This window comes from Macrotis lagotis, chromosome 5, assembly GCF_037893015.1.
Source record: "Macrotis lagotis isolate mMagLag1 chromosome 5, bilby.v1.9.chrom.fasta, whole genome shotgun sequence".
NCBI lineage: Eukaryota > Metazoa > Chordata > Mammalia > Peramelemorphia > Peramelidae > Macrotis > Macrotis lagotis.
The window spans coordinates 191,810,525-191,831,303 of NC_133662.1; the positions used below are offsets into that span (position 1 = coordinate 191,810,525).

General features: G+C 45.4%; 2 protein-coding genes across 3 annotated transcripts in view; one reads left to right on the plus strand and one right to left on the minus strand.

Annotated features, from left to right (window-relative positions):
* NR1I3 (nuclear receptor subfamily 1 group I member 3) overlaps nucleotides 1–3,776 on the minus strand; it is a 28,263-nt gene extending 24,487 nt beyond the window's left edge. For both annotated transcript variants that reach the window (XM_074188157.1, XM_074188156.1), the window contains exon 1: nucleotides 3,559–3,776. The gene's annotated coding sequence lies outside the window, so the exon portion shown is untranslated. The remainder of the gene's footprint in view (nucleotides 1–3,558) is intronic.
* PCP4L1 (Purkinje cell protein 4 like 1) lies at nucleotides 3,770–18,809 on the plus strand. The gene is made up of 3 exons (XM_074188165.1): nucleotides 3,770–3,932; nucleotides 16,407–16,461; nucleotides 17,339–18,809. Exons 1-3 carry the CDS (start codon nucleotides 3,924–3,926, stop codon nucleotides 17,473–17,475), a joined length of 201 nt encoding a protein of 66 aa, XP_074044266.1. The 5' UTR covers nucleotides 3,770–3,923; the 3' UTR covers nucleotides 17,476–18,809.
* Nucleotides 18,810–20,779: the final 1,970 nt, after the last annotated feature.

Here is a 20,779-nt window from a genome sequence, read left to right on the forward strand (position 1 = left end):
AACAAGGCAGGCTATATATGTGGTAAGAGCAAGGCAGTGTTACCCCTTTTAGATTTTTGTCCATTTGTACTTTTGAAAACAGAATGCCTTGACATGCCTCTGTATATATTATATCCAGTATGTATGTATATTATACCCAGCAAGTATGCATATTATATCTATCTGAATGAACTGGAGGAACTCAACTGATTAAGGAAACCTCTGATCAATCCCCTGTCACACTTGGAATATTAAACAATTTAAAGAAATCTGGTAGCCTGGAAGGGGTCTCTGTGGAGAATCTAAGGGAGGACAGAGACAGGGAGAAGCAGAAAGGTTATGGACAGGTTTGAATCTTCATGTGCCGTGGAAGGAGTGCTTTCCTGGATGAGATCATGGATCCTTTGAAATGTAGAACTGAAATATTGAGATAGCCATTATATAACTATTTTAAAACTGCTGGAAGGCTTCCTTTAATAAAGGCAAAAATTTTTTTCCAATGCTAATTAGCCACTCATTAAAAAGGAAAAAGGAAAGGAGGTAGCAACATAGAAAAAAGTTGGAGCTGCCCTAATTAGCAACTTAGTAACCCAGGCTACTATATCCTTGTTGAAAGGTGAGTCATGGAATCTTACTTAGAGGAAGGCAGGATGGGGTGGCGCTCGGAGGGAAGTGGGGAGAAGGTCACTGGTTCCACTCCCGTCCTTTCGGTTCTATTTCAGAGGTCATTTGTATAGACTCTCAGGTTTTCCACTGGCAGCACTGAGGAGGTTAAAGTGAACTCACCACAGCTCCAGCCAAGCCTTTTCAGTCCTCTCCTGGTACATTCTATAGGACCCAGGTTAGGGTCAAGGGTATGGTAGTAGTTAAAATGAATTTTCTGACCATGACTCAAGAGTTTAACTACAGTGTTAAGTGGTGGCAGAGGACTTCTTTAGTTAGCTGACTGTATGCAGCTGTCTGGGGTCTGAAAGCATAAACAGTTGAATTAGCCCCTGTAGCTATGCTAGTGAAAGTCTTCCCCTTTGGGGAAAAAAACTGTACAAAAAGTGAAAATCAACACAGAGCAGTTTAGTGGAAATGACAGGAGAGAGCAATAAAGAGCAACCATTCATGGAGAATAACTCAGCAGAGGACTCCAGTATAACAGAGAAAGAAAGCATCTTACAGTCTACCATCTTCAGCAGAAGATATCAGAGAAACATGCAGCAGTTAGAGTCAAGCAAAGGATTTTAGTGGGGGATGCAACCTTCGGTGTATGAATAAGCACTTTCAAATAGATATACTTTCTAGCTGTGTTCTTTGGTTATATTTCTCCTGGTGCTGGGGGTGGAGGTGGGGGAGGGTATGCCCCTGGTGTTTATTCGAGAATCTTTTTTCTATTTATTTCTATTTATTTTCTATTTCATTGAACTGTGTCCTCTGGTTAGTCTAGTAAATGAAACACATAGTTGGGGGGACTTGTGAGCTATGGTTTTGAATGGATACAGATTCCCAAAGTGTCTTGGAACTAGGGAGAGAATCAGAGATCCAGACATGCGAGATGTTTGGGAAGAAGGAAGAGTGATATGATCATGGAAAAAAGAAAGATCTAGATATGATTAGAGGGGGAAAGTTATTTGAGACTTCTCCTGAAAGTAGCTATTTAAAGAAAGCTAAACAACAGCTATGAGAGTGGTGAACCTTTGCCATCAATGAGAATAGTAGGGGAAAAAGGCATCTTAAAGGTTTTTGATTCTAAAACTGCAAATGGTCAGCGTTGCCTGTGGCCATTTTTCTAGAGAGTCTGAGAGTATCTTAAGTGACAGACTTCAAAGACTAGTGAAATGAAAGGCAGAGATTTTGATAAATAATGATAATTGCTGAAGCTCAGTTAAGGTGTATGACTTGTGAAAGGCAGCATAGACTATATAATAGCCAGAGAGCTAGGAAGCTAGGAGGCCTGAGTTCAAGCAATCTTGGATTGTTGTTGAGATATTTCGGTGGTGACCAGCTCTTTGTGATCCCATTTGGGGTTTTCTTGGCAAAAATACTGGAGTAGTAAGCCATTTCCTTTTCCAGATCATTTTACAGATGAGGAAACTGAGGCAAATAGAGTGAAGTGATTTGCCCAGGGCCACACAGCTACTAAGGGTCAGATTTAAACTCAGGAAGATGCTGAGTCTTCCTGAGTCCAGGCTCAGCCAGGTGACATAGTAGGTAGGGCACTGGCTCTGGAGTCAGAAGAACCTAAGTTCAAATCCCATCTCAAGACACTTGAGATTTAACAAGCTGTATGGCCCTGGGTAAATCACCTCACCCTTGATTGTCTCCCATCCAGTTATCCAGGGTCAACTTCAGTCATTCTGATTCATATCTGGCTGATGGACCCAGATAACTTTAGAAGAGAGAGTGAGGTTGATGACTTAGCACAGCTCTGTCTCATTCAAATCCAATTCACTTGTCATGGCATCATCTCCCTAATGTCATGGTATTCTTGGAGAACAAAGGACAAACACATCATTATCCACTGTGTCCCCTAGGTGCCCAGGCATACAAACTCACTTATGAGTGCTCTAGGTAACCCTCTTCGATGATGGTTAAGTGATAGTTATGACTTCCATTATGAGAAGATGCTTTTTTTTTCAGGGAGTTCCCTATATCAATAAAATTATAGCTCTGGTCTATGACTTGTATCTAAATGTTCTCTTAAATTTTGAATTGATTTCCCCTTCACCCCACCTTCACTCTCCAAATCATGTTGATAAATGCTATGAAAATTTTTCAACATTTATGCACATTCAAAATAAATATTGATAGTAATTAGAAAGTAGCATCATTGTGAGCCCAATGGAAAAGCAAAATTCAAGAGACCTGGACTCTAGTCCTGATTCTTTGTTCAGCCTCCCAAAGGTCCGTTTCCCAGCTTTAGTTTCCCCTTCTGCAAAACGAGGAGCCTGGACATGAAGATCTCTCGAAGGAACTGTGGTATCTGTGACGGGGGTAGGTATACGACACAGATTGGATTGGGTACATTTTCATCCCTATCTCTCCATCGGCTCCTCTCCTTATCTGAAGGTATTCCGGTTGCCCGGTGCTTAGTAACCAAATTCTTGGCACGGTGCTTCGGAGGACCTGACCCGACTTTTGAGGGCACGCTCTGCCAAGCCAAACATCTTCAATCCAGAAATGTGTCTTATGTGTTCGATTTACCAGAATGTAGGCACGATGGAGAAGCCTTCTTTGTGGGGTCCACAGGGACCAGAAGGGTAGCAGCTATGTGGCTGGCCCTCGGTCCTAGGAGGGGAGGGTGGGAATGGGCAAGTTCGGACTGGGTCAGGCAGGGTGGTCTTCCTCGGGGGCTCTCTGGAGTGAGCACGGCTTCGCTTTCTCCTTTGCCCCCCACCCACAGAGCTCAACAAGAACCAGCGGTGGTCCCGAGTGACATCTGTTGGCTCTCCCGTCCCCAGTCCATGTTCTCTGTCTGCTTCCCATCACCCCTTGCTATTCCCTCCCAACTTTTCCCTCCTGGTTTATCTCTCGAATGAGCCCTCCCCGCCCCCCATCTCCCCCTCCCTCCGGCTCGCTTGTCTATCTTACCCTAGTTTGGAAATGCTGCAAACCCTGGAGCTCGCTGCCATTGGCCGGGTCCCCCTGCCAGTCGGCCGCAGCCGGGGCTCTCCATAGGCCGGGCCGGAGGAGGGGCCCAGCGGCCGATATAAAACCTGGGGCGGGCAGCGGGGAGCCGCTTTGACAGGACAGGTCGGAGCGGGAGCGGGCTCGGGAGCCCGGAGCGGTCAGTGGGGTGCTGAGTGGCCAGCGGCCGTTCCTTCCGCCGTGCGCCCGGCCCCGCGCGCCCCGCTCCTGGGCAGCCCGCCGAGACGACCGCGGACGGCCAACGGCTCCCGGAGACAGCCTCCTGCCCAGCCGAGCCCCTTCACCTGCCCCGAGCCCCGTCCTCCGCCATGAGCGAGGTGAGCCCGGCCCCCCACCTGTCCTGGCCCGGGGGGGATGCCCGAGGGGCTCCTCGAAAGGGACGCGGGGCGCCGGAGCGGCCCCCTCCCCACCTGCTCGCCTCGAAGAAGCCGGGAGCTGCAGGAGGAGGGCGACTGACCCTTGTGTCCCAAGGGCGGACGGAAGCTTTGGGGAGACTGGAATGTCGGGGGATGGATTAAAGTCCGAGTGGCGGTCTGGTCCCTCCTCGCCCCCCCTTCCCAAAGCCCCTCAGCATCCCCCCACTCTGCCGCTCTGGTCTCCCGATTTCTGGGGCACCCCAGGTGAATTCCTCCCCCCTCCAACCCAAGTGAGGATTCATCCCTCTTTTATTATTTATGTACTTCGCTGACAGCCTCCTCCCTTCTTCCCCTACCCTTCCCCCAGCTCAGGAGACTTTTTCTTCTTTAGGAAAGAAAATGGGGTGGGGGCAGCCCTCTGCTGGAGTCTAGGGAAGACTGTTTTAGCATCTTCCACGGTGTCCCTTACTGGGCAATTTCCATACTCTCCCATTCAAAGCCCTTTTCTTTGGGGGGAGGGGGAGTGGATCGAAGGTGGGGAAGTACCCTTAAGTAGTCTCTATCTCTCCCTCTGCAGTGTTAGGCAAAGCTGTATTGTGTGGCTGCCAGGGGGAACCTCACTGGAAATGAGCGTGGCCAGTCTCAACACAGGCGTCTTATGGCATCCTGGACTCAGATGGTATCCATGGGGGAGGGCAGAGCACTGGCTTTGAGGAATGTCCCCCAGTTGGTTGTCTGCTTGTGCTAACTTGTTCACAATCCCCGATCCAGAAATCAGCTTTCTCTTGCTCAAGGATAGCTATCTTGGGTAGGGACAGCTCCAGCTTGCTTCCTGATGCTGCTTTCTTCTCAGGTTATAGTTCTCATTCGGTCCCCACAGTGTCTTGGGATTGTCAGGAGGATTTGTAGAATTGTTTTCTGGGGATGAGTTAACCCCAACTTCTTAGTTAGGTGCCAAAGCCTTCTATTACTACTCTTTTCAAGTTTTGAGATACTGAGGAAGGAGGGAGGGAGAAATAGAACAAATACTCCCAAGGTCACCTGTTTGGAAATAGGGCCTTGGAGTTCTGATTCCCAATCGAAGACTCAGGCTACAGAATTGCTCTGCACTCTCTTGCTAGGGGATGTCATCCAGGGTGCTAATTAGTCCCAACCGCAAAGTTTCCTTTGGTTGCTATGCCCACTAAGTTTATCTTAACAAATTCCATTAGTCTGGGGGCTGCCAGATGAATGGAAATGGTTCCAGACCCCCAGCTGATTGCAACCGTGACCAAAGGGAACCTTTCAGAGAGGGAGCAGGAAATGGACCAAGACTACCTCCTTCCTATACCCCCAGCTTTGTTATTGAGAACTAATATGAGAGCTGAGATGACCTTAACATTTACCTTGTCCAACCCTCCTTCCCCTTTCTCTATTTGGCTGATGAGAAAAGTAAGTCCCAGAAAGATGAAATCACTTTTCCCAGAGTCACCACAGCTAAAAAAAAAATGGCAAATGTAGGCCTTGAACCCTTGCCTTCTGATTTCCATTACATCATACTTTTACCTTTAATGTGGATGCCCAGATTTTCTTCTTTCTTCCCTCACTGAGGTCTAGAGTTGATCCCTCCTGGCTGTTTCTAAATTTGAAAGTTGCAACTCAAGCCGCCCCTGGGAGTCTAAGCTCTAAGAGCTGTGGCTGCATGGCTGATGTGGTTGGCCCCCTCTGTTGTAGAGAGGGCACCACTTCTGTGGGACACCACTCTAGGGTTTGTTATAGGGTTTTGATCAGAGAAAAAGACCCTTTCATTGGAAGGAAAAACAATCTGAAGTCCTAAGGATATAAGGTCCTGGTGTGTGTGTGTGTGTATGTGTTGGAATAGTACCCTGACTTAGCAGATGAGTCTGATCTCAATCTGGTGGGGTGGTAGAGTGGTGTGGGATCGTCAGGACAGGATTAGCCATCTCTGTTCAGTACTGCTGGGTATTTTCAGTCTGTCATAATGAACTAGATTTAATAAAAATTTGGTTATTGAAACTGTCCTCCTTAGTATGGAATTGAACCCTCCTCTAAGGATGGATATTTATACAAATCAAACTGCCCCAAATGAGCCACCTGGGTGTGTACAGGGACAAGCTGACTCTGGATCCATTCCCCAAGGAGTCCCTGCTTCCTAGGGAACTCAGGCCCAGTCTGTTTTCTTCCTCTGGTTAAGACTGTTGTGAAAATCGGAAGTGCCGCCTGAAGGTCCGGAGCTCCAGGGAGACTCTGAAGTTCCTCAGCCTTCTTAGCTCAACCCTTCATGCAGAAATGCCCAGCTTGGGGAAACCCTGGGTACCCTGCTTCTTACGCAAGCCTCGCCTCCTCCGCTTGTCCCTTTCCTTACTCCCGAGAAGCTGCAGGAAAGGGGAAGCAGCTTTGGAATTCCCTTAGGAGATCCCTATTTCATCTGGAGAATGAGTGCTTGGGGGAAGCCCTTGGGCTTTACTGAACTGAAGCTAGAGGGGCTTTAGGGTCAGGGCGGAAAATAACCGTGGGGACAGCAGCCCGTTTTGTTTCCCTAGCCTTTATCATCTAGTACTGCAGCAAAGGATTTCCCTTTGAGTGTGTTGGAGTCTGTTTGCGCAGAAGAAGATGCTAGTGACTAGCTTATGTATATTTACAGCTTCAAGTAGGATTTGGTGGCTAAGTAGGGAGAGCTGGGGTGGGGGGGTCCAGATCTAGAAGCCGGAGACAGGGAGCGCAGCGCATCTGGTTTAGTTCTAGAGCGTCTGTTTCAAGAAGCGATGGGGATGGAGTTTACCCTAGGCCCCTAGTTCCTTTCTCTAATCCCACTGTTATGCAGTGAATCTGGATACTTGAAGCATCTGGTTCCTCTTCTCCTTTTATTCTGCTGCATTCCTTACCTGATGGAAAACAGAACTGCAATCCTTTAGCCCAGGAGTCATTCTGTGGAAATGGGGCATATATGTATGTCTAGGTGACTATTCAGATGAATCAGAGCAGCCCTCCACATATTAGAATCTGTGTCAAAGTCACACAATTGTATTGTGACCTCTCCAAACTAGTAGGTTGGAACCAGACTTGGAATGACCCCAGATTTCTTATTAAATACACGTTAATTGTTTTTGACCCCCCAAATGACCGCTTCATCCTTGTTAAAAATTCTTACATAAAACACAAGAGAACTTATCATTAGAATACTTAACATACATTGAAGCAATCCAATATTCTCCACTCTTGGATGGACAGAGAGAGAAAATTCAGTGTTTTTTTTAGGTTTTTTTGCAAAGCAAATGGGGTTAAGTGGCTTGCCCAAGGCCACACAGCTAGGTAATTATTAAGTGTCTGAGACCAGATTTGAACCCCAGGTACTCCTGACTCCAGGGCTGGTGCTTTATCCACTGCGCCACCTAGCTGCCCCCAGTATTTTTTAAACTAAGTAAAATAAGGTATTAAATTATGCAGTCTATAAGAAGATTTGAGACAGAAGACCAGAAAGTCCTGGTTCAGCACAGTTTCTTGAGATTGGTGTGATGGGTTGGTGTGCTAAGCTGCTCCTCTGGTCTAGAAAAAATGGAGAATTCTGTGGCCCCATGGCTTAAAAAGATCTCTCTCCTCTTTCCAGCAAGAACAGTAATCCAGGGGCAGCTAGGTGGTGTAGTGAACGGCCTTGGAGTCAGGAGTACCTGGGTTCAAATTCTGTCTCAGACACTTAATAATTACCTAGCTGTGTGGCCTTGGACAAGCCACTTAACCCCATTTGCCTTGCAACCCCCCCCCCCCCCCCCAGTAATCCATGGACTCTTGGAATTGGAGAGGGCAGGACATGAGGGAGTCTCTGGGGCTGTTAGGGATAAAGCAACATTTCAGATGGCTAATCAGAAACCAAAATGGATGAATCTTGCACTTAAGAGACTAGGAATGAGCTCTGGGTATTTACTAGTGCAGTTAAAGGTGTTAGAGTTTGGGGGGAATCTAGTAAAAATGGTGAGTCAGAGAGGAGATTGTTTCCTCTGTCACTATTCATGTCCATTGGGAGATGCAGGTGCAAGATTATCTTGGAATATAGAAATACAACTGTGTTCTGTCTTAAGAAAACCCCACTCAAAATTTGAACTAAAAGAGCATAGGAAGTTATTTTATTTTTTATAAATAATATGACATAAAATTCTTAAATCACTTGTTTCACCAGTGCATTTAATTGGTTTACATGCATTTTTTAGGAAAATATTTTTTATGTCCTCTTCTGAAAACTTACTTTTATGTTCCATAGTGACCTGCCATATCAGAGAAGTATAAACTATGGCAGGTCCTGCCAAGATGGAAAAGCTCTGAGTACATGTCTGGCAATGAAACATAGGTTTCTCATCCAAGGACCCATCTAGCTAAGGACTGAGAGGCTTAGTGCCAGAAAGTTGGCCACCAGGTGATATATTCTTTTGGCCCCAGCACTTCATGAAGATTTATTGTTGATGAAACTCCCACACTGGCAAAATCATAGTTCTTTTTTAGGGCAACTATTATGTATAGTTAATTATGAAACAGAGACTGTGACTAAAAAATTAACTTTTGCATATAGAGAGAGGGAAGTTTGTTATGGGTCAAAATATGACAAGAGCAATTGGAGGGGGCAGGGACACAGTTTAAATCCATCTCTGTCCATTTTCTGTTGCAAAGTAGCTAGTCACTTTAGTGATGGGCCTTTCTGGTTGACAGATGCAATGTAAGTTTGGAGGTAGTTAACTGGGAGAAAAGAATTATCATGTCTCTTTGTGCTATGGTGATTTCTGTAACAATACTTACCACATGTGGGTGTGAGGATCAAATTGGATAATAGATTTGAAAGTGCCTTTTACATTTTAAAGCACTAAATAAATGCAAGGTGGTTATTATTACTTGTACTACTACTACCACCACCACCACCATTAGCTTCTGGAGCTTATCAAAAACAGCTGCTACTACTGCATTGCAGAGAGGATTGATAGTATGAATTTCTTAAGACATAGCTAGCTGCTCCTAGTCCTGAGCAACTGTTAGGTTCCCTGAATGTTCGGGATAGGACTGGTAGCCCAGGTTTGGCTATTTAGTTCTTGACTCAAAGGCATATCATTTCCAAGTCAAGTTCACAAAAGCCATAGGAGGAGAAATGTGAGAGGAGGAGAGAAGAGAGAATCTGCTGAGCTGGTTGATAAAATGAATATAAACAAAGACCTAGAGAGCAGCCACCCCTAAGTCTATACTTTCCAGCATCCTTGCTTCTCTCTTACTCCTTAAACTGAGAGGATTTTACCTAGAATCATTCCTCAGGGATGGTAAATAGAGATTTCCCCCTTTCCTTTAGTTGCCTAGAGCTTAAGGAAATCTTAAATCACTTTATGGTGTCTAAGTTCTCTGGTTTTCCTAAGGGCTGGGCAGAAACCTTTGTAAGCAGATCATTAGAAAGTCATATGGATGCCACCTCTCTGTTTCCCACTAGGGTGACTCCAGAGGTGATGCCCACCAAGGTTTCCTGGCCTTCTCTCTAGTGAAAGGAGATATCAGAACTGCTCATGCCCACTTGCCCCCATTGTCCATGACACCTTTCTCCTCCCACACTAACCCCTCCTGCTTCGAACTTGCTAGTTAGGCTGGAGGGGATTAATACGTTTATTTTGAGTCATTACCACCATGGGTGGGATGCACACTGAAGATTATAGTAATAAATGGAGCCTTGGCACTACTCTTCCCCCCAGTGTGAGGTGAAGGCACAGCCCAGAGCTGTGTGCAGTGTGCCGCAAATAACCACTCATTAAATTGGTGCAGCCCAAGCTGGTGGAAATGGGGCTGGGGCTGTTGACTCACTGCATGCCGGGAACTGGCTCGGTCAACCAAGGGGGGGGGGATCCTGCTATTCCAGGACTCGGGGGAGATTGTTAAATGGGGGACCTGGGCTGGCTGGAAATCTAGTCTTCCTTAACTGTTTTTGGAGGAAGTTGTAAAAAAATGATTTCTGGCATTTTTTTGAAGGGTTGGTGATGAATAAGGATGAGGGATACCTGAGTTCTTTATTCCTATTATTATCTCAAGAGGTGACCTTGAGCAACTATTTCTTTTTGGAGCTGTGCGAGTGCTGCAGCTGGATCCTATTCTGGAGTGAATGTAGTTCCAGCAATCTCTCCAAAACAGAAGTATGGAAGAGCCTGCCAAGGGCAGGGAATCACAGAAAACTTTCCCTCCTTTGGCAGTGCCCTGTGTTTGCCAGTAAGACTCAGAACAGAGCCAGGGAGGGATTGGATTGGGTCTGAAGCCCCAACTTGCCGCATGAGCTCGGAGTATTCTCCCATTGACTCCTCGTCCCCCTCTAGTCTTTGCCCTTTGAGGTTGGGGAGCTCATCCAATCTTGACCTGTTTTAGGATTCCCTGCCTCGGATGTACAGACACAGGTTCATATCCTTGAGCACTGTGTTTGATGTGGTGTGTGTGTGGCTCCGTATGCATATTGAAGATGCAGCCCGGAGATACCTAGGCTGAGGAGGTCAGTCTTTTGTTCCTGATGGCTGAGGCCCAGGACATACTGCTGATTTTTCTTGAAGGGGGCCAATGAGATGGAAACCATGGAGTGAACTGTGCAGTTCACCCCTCCTAAGATGAGTTCCAACTTGCTGTTTGGAAGAGAGAGGGTGACACTATCTTGCCTGTTCTGGTGGCAGTGGTTGCTGTGGCAACACCATTAAAAATGAAAGGGAGATGAAGGAGGAAGAGAGGAGGGGCTTCAGGAAGGGGAGGGCTGAGCTGGAGCCTAGGAGCTAGGGTTATTCACAGCAACAAGAAAACCACCCCCAAGCTTCTTGGGCCTTGATTTTCCCCTAGTGCCCTGACCTGCTTCCTCTTGAGAAAAAAAGGTATGAAGGCAAGGATGTAGAGCTTTGTCTAAACTCCTGGCTTTCCAAGGGCCTCTACCCAACCGGGAGAAATATCCCATCCTCAAATGGCTGTGACTTTACTTCTATACTAACATCATCCTCACAAAATAACCTAAACTCTGGGTTAGACAAAACTTGTCTTCCATTCTGGTCCTACAGGCTTTAGGATCAACCCTCTACCTCTTTCACAAAGTGCTGTTCCATCTTGGGGAGGGAGAGCCACCATCAGGGGGTATGGACCCCCTTATCAAGAAAGTTATTTCTTTCTCGAATCCTGTCACTGGCTCTGGCTTACAGCAAACACACTTTGAGTTGAGTCTAAGTCCCAAAGAGGCATGTAAGCCTGAATACATACCCCCTCTCCCCACCGCTGGAAAGCTGGAACCATTCTGGAGGTTTTTCAGTTAAAAACTCCAGGATGGAGATGCTGTGGACCTTTTGGATATCTGAGATCTCCCAGATATCATGATTTATAGAACTAGTCCATATGGAAGAAACCTTTCTGGGTATTCCTGTAGTACAGAAGAGGTTGCTTTGTCTTCAATTCTCCACGCCTCCTTCCAATTCAGAAGACCTGGGGGGGGGGGAGTCCCTCCTCCCATTTAACTTAAGTTGGGAATATTCTATGGCAACTTGAACTCTTTAACATTAGTACACCAAAAAGGACTATGAGCACCTTACCAGCTTGTTCTCACCAAATTGTTGGACTACCCATAGACCCATGGATTTAGAACCCAGTTAAAGAGTATCCCCTAGACTTATGGATTTAGAACCTACTTAAGTAACAGTGTTCACCTTTCTTTTGGTTTTCTTTTTCAAAGCCATACATTGAGGTGAAGGTTCCCCTTTTGCCCTTCCTAATAACAGAATGAGTTTCTCCAGTTCTCAGAAGCACATTCTACTGCTTTCTAGACCCTCAGCTCAAGTGGACTGGCTGAGAAGATGGGGAAAACTGGTTTGGGATTTTAAAGGAATTAGGACCTCCTTCCCCATGAGAAGCTAAAGTGCTTTTATGATCTAGTTTACTGACTCTTACAAGGCTAAGAGGATACAAAGGGAACAAGTGTGTGCCCATTTTCAGTTGCTGGGAGGTAGGGAAGAAGTAGGGGCATCTAGTTTTGGTGAAAACAGGAGCTGGGATGGGGGTTGACGGGGGAAGAGAGGGGAAGGTTGCTACCCAATGTGTGAAACATCTTGAACCAGGGCATTGGATGGGTTAGAAGAGACAACACCTGAGACAGGAGGCCAGCCCCTTCCTTTGCTTTTGCTCCTTGTTTGGACACATTCTCATGTGAGAGTCCATGCAAACAGAGGAAAATAAAGTATGCCCAGAGGGGATTGGCAGCTGAGCTTGGCTGATGGAATGGAACATGGTAGCAGGCTAGGTGCCCTGCGTGGAGGAAGACAGGAAGGCAGGGAGCCTAGGAGAGGAGAGATAGGCTCCAATGGGAAATGGCTGGCTGGGCCTGATGGCTCTCCAGGGCGGAGGTTCTGTTGCTCATACATAAGTAGGTGTTGGCGTGGGGGAGGAAGGGTGGTGAATGAGGAGCCTGCTTTGGGGGGTGGGGCAGAGAGGCTCTGCCCACCAGGTGACACTTACACTGGTGGGAAAACTTGGGGTTGAAGCCATGGAGTGTGAGAGATTTAAATCAAAGAAAGAACAGCTCAAGAGGCCAGGGCCCTGGGCAGGATCAAGAGATGAGAGTCTTGCTAGATGGACTGGGAGAGCCAGAGCTCCAATGAGGAGAGTGCAGGCTCTGGTTGGGGGCCATTCCCCAAACTTTAGCTTTTTGTACAAACCCTGACCTTATAGATCTCTCTAATTCATATGTTGCTAATTTGCTCCCAGTGGACTATAGAGGAAAAACTGAACTATGGAACTATGTAATAACATTTTAGCTCTTTGATGGGGGGGGGGGGGTTGGGGCAACGGGAGACAAAATGACTTGGACTTTCTTTCCAACATGGGGCTTTGTCTGTTCTAATTTGTGATTGGAGGATTTAATCCAATAGTGAAGTTTGATGACCACCCCCCAACACACACACACACACACACACACACACACACACACACACACATTTTTAAGGGTTATGGGATGCTTTTCTGTATTTTCCTCCTGCTTTTCTGTGCCCTAGAAGAGGAAAAAATGTTAACCCTAACCAATAGCTATTGTTTCTTATTATAGAACAGTTTGCCTATTAGGGATTGAAAGAGGTGGAGCAAATCTTTGGGAAAAGAATTTGTTAATTATCTATGACTAGAGTAGTAGGAAATTTGGTAGAGAGTGTAGGAAATAAATACTTAGCCCATTGCCCTGGTGGCTCTGTCATGTGTGTGTGGTATGCTTTTGAGTTGTGGGGTTTTAAGTGCTCCTGTAGAACTACTCTGGCACCTCCTTCATTTTGTTTGGCTACAGAGAAATAGACAGATGCTCTGTACCCCCTGTTTCACTTGCAAGAGGATAAGGGGATCTGTTCCCATTATTTTAATTGGCACCCCAAATAGAGTAGGAAAAAGCAATGAGAGGGAAAAGTGTATACTCACTGCAGGTCCTGATACTACAAATCATAGTATGAACAGGGGACCAGGATAGATAGAATAAGAGCATAAGGAGTATATGTGTTGAGGATGAGGGGCCAGGGTTATTCCTAAGGCCTTATTGCCTTGGGATTCCATTATCTTAGCTCTACAGGATATTGGGAGAGGATAAAGGGAAGAGAGCCTTGTTTATGATAGGTGAATATTCTGGGTTTTTGGAAAATAGAGGTTAGGTGCCAGTGGGGTGCCCCAGTAGCTGTTGGGGAGGTAGTAAAGGGCCAAATGCCAGAAAGAGGGTGGGAGCTGGCAGCTCTGACCCTAAAAAGAATAACAAAAACAAAAACCAAAAGAACTAAATTGAGAAAAAAGAGTGGCTATTCTGAGAGCTAAATGTTGGGGGGTGGAGAGAGGGAGAAGAGAGATGAGTAGAAAGAAGCACAGGATCATTGGAGTCTTTTGGATCCAACAGGAGGTTGCAGGGGCTATGAGGAGAGCCAGGAATCTTCTCTGGGGAAGGGGAGACCTGTAAAATGGTGTTGCCCATTGCAATCCCCCCAGCAGAGCCCCCTGACTGTAGTTCTTTACAATTTAAGCCAAATTGGAGCTGGGAGTCCCCAGGAGGCCAGACGGCTGTTGAGCTGTGGCTTCATTCCAGAGGCAGTAATCTCAGGAGAGGTTCAGGCAGGGAGGAAAGGAGGAGGGGGGGGTCCTGACATACATCCATGTTTAGAGAACCCTCAAGGACAAGTACTATGAGATGAAGGAAGAGAGAGAGAGAGAGAGAGAGAGAGAGAGAGAGAGAGAGAGAGAGAGAGAGAGAGAGAGAGATGAAAGTGGGCCACCTTGCAATGAGGCTCTTCTCCAGGCCCCCAAGCCGGGGTTGGGGATATTGTCACAAGTAGGAGCAGGGGGTGAGAGAAGGGAGGGGGTGGTGGTGGAGGGATTGTGGGGAGCAGCTCAGCGGCAGATAATTGGATAATGGCTGAAGCAGGAATCAAAGCTGGGGGATTTACTGGCAATAGGGAAAATGGCATAGGAAGAGTCAGCGCATAGGAATTTCCCCTCACTCTGCTCATGTTGGGGTGCTGGGGGCTCTGCCCCTGTTCCCCCTTTACCTTTTCCATGTTAGGCTCTTTCTCTGCAGTCACAACCCCTAGCATAAGCTGGCAAGTTGCCAGAGTTAGAGCCGGAAGCATTGCCAGAGCTTGACTATTGTTAGCTTTCTGGATCGGTAATAACATGGAAAACAATTTGCTTCAGGGGATGAATCTGAAGACCGAAAATGAGGAAGGGACAGAGAAGTATTAGACAAAGAGTTGGAGGACCAGTGTTCAAATCCCAATTTAGCTCTTCCCTCTCTGGGACTTATTTTCCTCTCTGTAAGATAAAGAGTTAAAGACTTTGTAGGTAGGCTCCTTCCATCTCTAAATCTATGATAATCCTATAATTCTATGCTGCCTCTATGTTTACATTTACCTGGTTGATTTGCTGTTCAGAGAAGGGAAATAAGAAATCCCTTGTAGAGTCACATATAGGATAGTGGGGTTACTATAGAGGACTTTTGAGCATTTGGGGGGGTGGAGGGAGGGAATACAGACTTTAATTCTCCCCAGGGGTGTCTTCAGGCTGTGGGTGTCTGTGTGGGTTAATTAACTTTCTGGTGTGAGAAGTGGAAAAGATGATTGTAGAAGGGACTTTAGAATCAGAGTTTAATCCCCTTCATTTGAGTCAGGTTTTTCTGACTCCAGATTCAGTACTGAAAGCAAAGCTACGAAGACTTGGGTTCAAATTCTAACTTTGACATTTACTGACTGTAGGAACCTAGACTAATCACTTAATTTCTTTAACTGGAGACATTGCATAAAAAAACAATCCTCATCCTTAGACTATATCCCCTAGCCTAGGGGCTAGGGCATGGGTTGGAGCAATTCTGGTGGTTATAACTATATAATATTTATGTTTATTGTTTTTGTTTACATTTTTGTAGTTAGTAAGGGTCAAAAGACATAAATAAACAAATAGTTCTCAAAAGATTTATAGAGTATGAACCATATGAAAGACTGTTGCAAATCATTAATTAGAGAAATATCAAAGTAACTTAATTCTGAAGTTTGACTTTGCTAATACCAAATTGGCAAATTTGAAATGAGATGGAAATAGTCAATGCTGGAGAGAAGTCACATAAATACACTGTTGAAATGTTCCATCAGTTCTAGAAAACCATTTGGAATTATATAAAAAAAATGACTAAACTGTTCATGCCCTTTGATTCAGAGATTTCACTGTTTTGCATATACTTGAGGAAGACCAAAGACACAAAGCTTCATAAATACTAGAATATTTCTAGTAGCTCTTTTAGTGGTAGCACACAGTAGAAGTAAAGTAGATAGAAGAATAGTCAAACATTCTTGTATAAAGGAAAAATCTGAAACCCACGGAGGGCAAGTTTTCCCTCAGTCAGCATTCAAATACATAACTTACCCTATTTTTCTTTTAATAAACAGTCACTAGTTCATTTTAAATGTTTTTCTGTTAAAAAGTATAACTTTGCTAAATTTTATTCCCTTTTTTGTAAAAGAAATTTTACAAAGAAAAGACAAGAACACTTAACTATACATGATATGACCAGACACACTCTTGAAAGTATTCCTCTTAGTAGAAACTCTTTTGTTTCAAATTCTTGGTATAGTAAGAATTGAGTATTACCACACCTGTTTAAATTTTTTTGAATTCTTGTGACTATTAATTAAGTTCTTGTGACTATTGAATGAAATTAATATTAATATCCTGTACAAAGACCATAATATTGTTTTAGGAAGCAACATTGGAGAGAGTTCTCTATTAGGATTATAGCTCTTATTCCAAACCCAGGATTCTTGAGGCTGTAGTATCTGGAATAAGGAGAGTTGAAAAGTATGGTGGTTGAGAAGGCTGCTTCTCACCTCCACTGAGGAATTCTTTTCTAAGGCACTCTCTGAGTATTGTTTTTTTTGTTTTTTGTTTTTTTCTCAGCTCAGCACCAACCAGTCTCCAAAAGCCAACCAGGCATCCAGTCCAGAAGAAAAGGGTGAGTAGCATTGGAGCAGGCAGTTTTCAGAGCAGTGGTATCAAACAAATATGTATTGTTAGTGTAGAAATTCCTGAAAACAGTTGAGTTATGATCATAGGATGGGTTCGGATGGGTTAGGATGGGGATCTGGTTACACCTGTGGAATTGCAGGTCTGCATCAAATTTGAACTGGGATTCAGATGAGCAAAAGGACTTTAGGTTTTTGCAAGGGAAACGGGGTTAAGTGGCTTGCCCAAGGCCATGCAGCTAGGTAATTATTAAGAGTCTGAGAACAGATTTGAACCCAGGTACTCCTGACTCCAGGGCCGGTGCTTTATCCACTATGCCACCTAGCTGCCCCAAAAGGACTTTTTAAAGTCAGAATAACCACCCTCCTGACTTATCTAGTCTCTCTCAAGCTGTGTTCCCAAAACCAAAGGGATGAAATGTTTTTGCCTTTTAACTTTTAATACCTGTTTTAGGATTAAATTAAGTATGGTGCCAAAACTGTAGGAAGAAATAGATTTCTGGACTGCCTCATACATCAGTCTAGGAGCTTAAAGGGCATTCATTCTAAGAAGAAAGACACAGAAGACAAGGATGGTACTTTTGATGTCGCAGAATATCTGAGACTGTAATTCCTGAAGGCCTTTGTCTTGGTTTAGAGGTAGAGAGACTCCTTTGGGCATACCAAGAACCATCCCCTACCGGGGTATCTTGTTTAAATTCATAAAGTAGTATTACTCAGGAAACTCTTGGCTTGGGAGGGGTAGGGAACCTTGGAGTCCAGTAAAAAAGGGTTGTTTTTTTTTTTTTTAACGATCTGTTGGTTTCTGGAAGGGAAAAGGAATTGGCATTGATAAACTCACCCAGGGGTGGTCCTTACTGTCTGCAGAGAAAACGGATGCCAAGAAGGGTGAGGAAGAAGAAATTGATATTGATCTGACTGCACCGGAGACAGAGAAAGCCGCACTTGCCATTCAGGGCAAGTTCCGCCAGTTCCAGAAAAGGAAAAAAGATCCCAGCTCCTGAGCTACCAGCCTGAACCTTTGTCTTAGTTCCCCTTTTCCCTTGTACCCTTTTCCATAGGCCCTGATTCTTCTGTATTCTTCTGTTTCTATTTTTTTCCACCCTGTCCTGAGACAGTCTCAACCCTCAGAATTGTCCCTGCCTCAGCCATCCTGATGGCTGGTAGCGTAGCTATAAGGTTCTGAGGGAAGTAAAAGAATTCATTTAGCAGTCACTTAGACCTAAGAATGAGTCTATCTCTCCCTGGAGATAGTCACCCCCTGCTTGGTGTCTAGGCCTTATGTCAGACTAGGGGTGGCTTTGGTGGGAAAGAAGCAGCCCTGAGGCTGAGTAATGGACCCCCATCCGCAGGAAGAGAGGACAACAAATCATCAGAAAAGATTTTTGACACTGATCTGACTGCACCTGAGACAGAGAAAGCTGCACTTGCCATCCAGGACAGGTTTCGGAGCTACCGGAAGAAAAAAAAAGTTCCGTCTAAGCTGCCAGTCCTGCCTTTGCCTATTACCACCTCTTCCATAGACCCTGATCCCATGCATCCTGCTTTCTCTCTCCTTCTAACATACCTGTGAAGTGTAACTGTAAACCCTTGCAATACCCTATTGTCCCCATCATCACAGTAGCAAAATTTTAAGGAACTTGAGAAAGCCAGTATCTTCTACCTGAATAGTACTCTGTAGCAAGGTTTAGGGCCACGGACTAGCAGTGGCTCACATGGGGGCAGGGCAGAAGATGACAGACCCTTGGGCAGTTGAACAAGGGCAAGGGCTTCAGGGTGTTGAGCGCAGAGGGGGACACTTCTCCTTTCTATCACGTGCTAAGCTTAGAATTTAGATATCATGTATTCTCTTACAGCTATCTATGTCCCTATTCCTAATCTCCTCTTGATGAGCTGAGCCACAGCCGGTACTGGAGCCTCCCCTTTCCACATCCCCACTTCAAACTCAAACTCAAGAGCTTCTCACAATAGTGCATGCTGGGTAGATTAGAATTTCAGGGGAGGAAAATTGGGAGTGGTAGAGGCAAAGAATTTTATCCCATTTCCCACTACCTCTCCCATCTTGACATTTTTCTAAGATCAGGGAAATGGGAAGAGACAGATTGAAGGCGAAAGGTTGAGAGACAGGGAAAAAAAGAAGCAATGTCTAGGTGAATGCCCTCTTTGAAAAACTATCTACGGGTTGTGACTAGCCTCCTTGCTGGTGTGCACTCCCTTTGGCCTCCTGATAGCAGTGTCTTCACCTTTCCCCCCATCCCCACCTGCCTCACTGTGGAGACAGGGCAGAAATAACCATTCTCCCAAAGGTTTTAGCATGTTTAATAAAAACCTCAAGTGAGTTTGTTTCTGTCTCTACTTTCTCTGGGGATCAAGTATGGAAGTTGGGGCAAAATGGTCCCAGGGTGACCTAGGATGGAGCGCGGCCATCTACATGAAATCCAGGTAAGTGGTTTTCCATTGCTCACCTCTTAAATATGGACTCTTGACGGTGAGGCAAAATTGCTTCATTCGTGTTCGCTGAGACCCCAATTCTCCTGTAAATCTCCTCCCACCTCTACCATCCCACCCACCAACCTTGCCCTCACCTTGATTAACCTCTCAAGTTTCTTTGTCTGCTACTGTCACCTCCCCCGCCAGGCACCTGCATTGCTCTCCCATCACCCTCCTTCCCTCCCCCTGAGCACAGAAGTTAATGCTTACTCCTCTCAAGAACAAACCTCAAATGAATTTACCCCTCTACTAATTTTGAATTGAGAGGGGAATGACATGACCACAATATCAGGGGCCAGAGGAAGTCACATTGTAAATTTATTAGGACTTTAACCAAATTCTAACATCCCTCAGTTCAGTTGATAGTTGCTGATTAATGATACACAGTATGAGAAATCCAAAGCCCTATTTAGGGAACTCGGGTCGAGGGAAGTCCTGGCTCAAAGAACAAACTGATTGTTCCATTCTCCTGGGACAGGCGTGAGTGGTCCTGGCAACTGTGACTTTGCCTGAGAATGACTTCTCTCCCTAGACATCTTTTATTGGGATTGGGTGCTAGGGAGGCCCCACATTCTAGCATGTAGAAACCGTGACAAATGGGAATGGAGAGGTTTTATAGTCCATCCTGAAAGGTCTACCTAGGGCACCAAGAATTAGCTGCAGGACGCCAGGTTTAGAACCACCCAATGACTGGCATCTCAGGTACTACCAGGGAAGAGAGTCGACGAGGGGCCGTTGCTGGTGGGAGCTCTGTTCTATGCATGTTCTCCATGTGCCTGACCTTCCTGAAGGTGTAAGTATGGCACCTCAAGCTCTGTTTGATACAAGGAAGGCACAGTGGTAGAGGTAGTGCAACTTCCTCCTGGCATTGTGTGTGTCCTTGTCATATTCCCATTCCTATTTGCATTATGGTCATCTCAATGTCCCCTTAAATTATTCCCTAACATGTGTGAGGTATGGCACTTTAGGCTAGGCAAGAGACAATTGTGAGATGACTTGTATGTCCTTTTGGGGCTTTGAAGTTTAGTATCCCTGTTGTTGGTTTTTGGGGGTGGAGGGCATGTTAGTCACTGTGGTATCCCCTGTTTCTGATCCAGTTGACAGGAGTTGAAGGCTGAAGGCTGGTTATTCCATGCCTGCCTTTCAGGCTCTGATGTAAAAGTGATGCTCCCTGCTCTACTGCCTGGACGATGCTTGCTTACTTGTTTTACCTTAATGCTCAGGGACACCCTGTCCCAGAGACTATTTTCAGTCGCTCTTGGAAATCCCTACCTTGTTCTTTTTTGTTAGGGAAACACAAGGGTGGTTGAAGAGGTTTTGGGTTTTTTTTTTTGTTTGTTCATTTCTTTGTATCTTCCTGTTGGCCAAGGAGACTTTCCACTTTTCTTTCAATCATTGATATTTTCTGCTGTCGCATTTAAGTCTCTGACACCTTTCTCTGTCCCACTGGGAGTTCTTGCTTTGAGCCCTGTGGGCCTTGGGGAATCATCTTTCAGGTTACCAGACTCTAGATGGTAGGTTTATCAAGAGCTGTAAGATATCTGACATAATAGTGCTTTCCCAGGTAGATTTGGCAGAAGAGGCGGATCTGTCATATGTGGCAACAGCATTGGAATTGGGATTCTTAGGTGAAAACAGCATCACATTCTCACACAGAATTTGCTGCTGCCTCTCCAAGTGTTCTCAAGATACACAGATGGCAATGCCACAATCCTAGTCGTGACATGTACAAGGAGGGGCTGAGGCACAAGGCCATCAGATACCCATGCATGTGTGCCCAAAGTCTATTTTGGCAGGCAAAAACCTTGAAACAGCCAA